General features: G+C 50.3%; 1 protein-coding gene across 1 annotated transcript; it reads left to right on the top strand.

The window, feature by feature from the left end:
- Positions 1-297: 297 nt before the first annotated feature.
- Positions 298-3,121, top strand: FDXACB1 (ferredoxin-fold anticodon binding domain containing 1; the record flags this gene model as incomplete). Its single annotated transcript, XM_017738510.1, has 4 exons — positions 298-488; positions 628-831; positions 1,255-1,413; positions 1,713-3,121. Coding segments are annotated over 4 exons (1,713 nt in total), but the record flags the coding sequence as incomplete, so codon positions are not given.
- Positions 3,122-3,338: the final 217 nt, after the last annotated feature.

Below are 3,338 nucleotides of genomic sequence, written 5' to 3'. Positions count from 1 at the left end.
CCCCGCTGCCGTGTGCCTTGGGAGCCCCCCGTCACTCCAGGGAGGGACTGGAATGGCCCAGCTGGCTAAAGGAAATACCTCAAAATGTGATCGGGATGAAATAGTACGGAAATAGTACTGAAAGGACTGTTTTCAACTGTCTTCAGGGGTTTCTGCTGCCTTGAAGGAGGGCAAAGGGCAAAGGGAACCCCGCAGGGCTTCCTGGTGTTCCCAGTGCTCGAGGCAGCCCTCACCTACTTAAAAATGCCCTGGAGGACTCGCATTCCCACCTTTCTTTAAAATTTGCCTCCCTGATAATCGTCAGAGCCTTGTTTTGTGTTTGCTGTTGCAGGAGCCGAGGTTGTGTTCTCTGTGGACTGCACCAAGCTGAAGGAGTACTTTTTACCAGGAAAACGGGAATTTGATCGTATTTATTTCAACTTCCCTCACTGTGGGAGGAAGGCTGGGGTGGTGAAGAACAGGGAGCTCCTTGCCTGCTTTTTCCATAGGTGAGTAAACCAGAAATAATTCTGTGTTAATTAACTGCCGTGGCACAGCTGTCCAGCTGCATTCCAGGTGTTTTTCCGGCACTGGGGGATCTGTGGGTGTGCTAACAGGACTTTTCTTGTTGCCTGGCTTCCCTTCCAGCTGCGCAGAAGTGCTGGCAGAGCAGGGAGAGGTCCACGTGGCCCTCTGCAATGGCCAGGGTGGCACTCCTGCGGACCAGCCCAGGAGGGAGTGGCACAACAGCTGGCAAATCGTGGCTGTGGCAGCGGGAGCTGGGTTTATCTTGAGCGACGTTCACCCTTTTAGAGCAGAGACTATCCACGGATACAAATGCACAGGTTACAGGTAACCATCACGTGGCAAAACTGAAATTCTGATGTTTGTGCTCTTAAAGCCAGCACTAGAATATTCTTTCAGGGTCTTGTTGGCTGGAGAGGAGCTCCTTTTCATTTTCCTTAAAATTTTCCTTAAAATTTTCCTTAAAATTTTCCTTAAAATAGCTGCAGTTCTTGTTCATCTCTAAGCAGAATAGGCAAGATTAAAATGCAAGCTTCCTGCCAAAGCACTCTCTAAAAATAAGACTATCTGAGGATTTTAAAGGTCAAAAGCATCCGTTTCAGAACAAGTATCAATCTCAGCCTAAAGACAGGAGGACTGTGGGGGTTGCTGCTGGCAGGGACCTCTGGCCATCATCTGGTCCTGCCTACTTGTGGCACATTAAATGTCAGAAATTATCAGTGACTTTGCTCTGGTTTTGTGTATTTTCAGGAGTCAGGATAAATCCTTCTGTGTAGAGGGTGCTTTGAACCACATTTTCACACGGAGCACACCACCCCTGTGTTTAACACCCATGAGCTGCAAGACACAACTGGGAAGCCAAAAAGTTTCTTTTCAAGTGCCACAAGTCCTTGCTGATAAAATTAATAGGTGAGTTTCATAATTAGTTTCTGACTGAGCTCTCCTGCTCTCAGTGGGAATGACCAGCAGAGGGGTCACATAAAGGCACATGGTGACTGCTGAGTCCTTTTTTGCAGTTAATTCTTGATTGTAACCTGCAGACAAACACCACTGCCCTGAAAATGTGCATCACCTTTGGTGAAAGACTTGGCTTGGTCAGGTAGTTCCTGGCTTAAGAATGTTTTGGGTGAATTGCTGGGCTCTAATTATGGCCACAGGAAGGAAATCTGTGTAGTGGTGTCTGTAATTTGCACTTTTATTTTTCGCAGGGGTTTCCTCAAAGTGAATTCAAGTCATCCAGTAAGGACAATAAAGGAGAAGCTCAGTGCAGGGCTCAGCCAGGCTTTTCCACTGCAGAACATCAGCTCCTGCCTTCCTCTGCTCCACCAGGATCACCTCCAGGGTGTTTGCCACTCCAACATCTTCTGGATCGCTCTGAGCCCAGGGGAGGCTCCAAGCACTGAGGAAACATCTCAGGGACTGGAAAATGCAGTTTGGTTTTCCCATTTTGGCCAGGACACAGATAGGAGTGTACAAGAAGGATGCCCCATTCCAAAGCAGTTTTATCTTAGGCCTTCCCTCCTGCCTCATGCTCAGGCAATAATACAAAAAGGAGCCTTTTCCCCAGGGACACTTCATGTTCTTTCCGGGCCAGTTTTCAGGCAGTGTCGGATCACTCCTTGCTCCATGCCTGTTTTCCATGAGATGCTCGTTGTGCTCGCAGTTAGGAGGGGCACAGAGAACAGCTGTATCCAGATGTTGGTGGATAACATTAAAACCACCACGAGTTCTCTTCACCAGGCCGTTTCTGGCATTAAACCCAGCATCAGCCTGCAGGAAGCAACAAGTTTTGGAACTGAGCTAAATGACTTTGCTGCTTTTGAATGTCAGCTGGGTGAAATTCAGCACTTCATCTGCATGGGGACAGACCCAGACCCCTCGGGCTCCTGTGTGGGGGTTATCAGGACAGCTCCTGATGAATTAAAAAGCAGTGAGCTGGTTGTTGTCTCGGTCTCGCTGAACCTGGACCTCCTGGCCATGCTGCTCTGTGGAATATCCGACTGGAGAATGCTCTGGACATCGGACAGGCGCTTTCTGCAGCAGTTTCCTGAGGGAGAGTTGAGGCTTTTCAAGAGTTTTTCCCTCTATCCACCTTCCTACGTGCACGATGTCAGCTTCTGGGTTCCTGACGGGGAGGAGTTTGATGAAGTGGCTTTTCACACCCTTGCCAGGAGGGTGTCAGGTGAAATGGTCATTTCCATCCAGTTAAGGGACAGTTTCCAGCAACCAGGGACAGGACGGAGGAGCCTCTGCTACAGGGTGACTTTCCAGTCCTGTGACAGGGCCCTGGGCTGCCGGGAGGCAGCGGAGATGCAGCTGCGTTTTCGGGAGGAAATGCAGCAACACCTGGGTGTGACCCTGAGGTAGAACATCTCCCATGGTTTGCAGGAGCTCTGGCAGCTCCTGTGCTGGTTTCTGACCTGGAGAACGTCACCTGCATCTCATTGGAACTAACACTGTGTTATTATTGCAGTGCCTCCCACAAAGGCGGGGTGGACTTTGAGCACCTGCATGCGTTTAAATGTGGGATTCCTGTTAATGAGGACCAAGCGCTTTCCTGTTCTGTGTGTGTGGTAATGAAACCTCGTTTTATAAAGTGGAGCCTTTATTTTCTGGAGTCCTGTTAGAGTGGGTTTGATCTCTTTACTAATGCAAGTTCCTGCTGCTGTGCACCCTGAGCCTCCCCGGCCCAGCCTGAGGCCGTTCCCTCTCCTCCTGTCCCTGTTCCCTGCGAGCAGAGCCCGACCCCCCCGGCTGCCCCCTCCTGTCAGGGACTTGTGCAGAGCCACAAGGTCCCCCCTGAGCCTCCTTTGCTCCAGGCTCAGCCCCTTTCC

The sequence above is a fragment of the Corvus brachyrhynchos genome, unplaced genomic scaffold (assembly GCF_000691975.1).
Source record: "Corvus brachyrhynchos isolate BGI_N302 unplaced genomic scaffold, ASM69197v1 scaffold46, whole genome shotgun sequence".
Classification (NCBI taxonomy): Eukaryota; Metazoa; Chordata; class Aves; order Passeriformes; family Corvidae; genus Corvus; species Corvus brachyrhynchos.
Note: the sequence above shows the minus strand (reverse complement) of the source record. Positions and strands in the feature narration are given on the sequence as shown.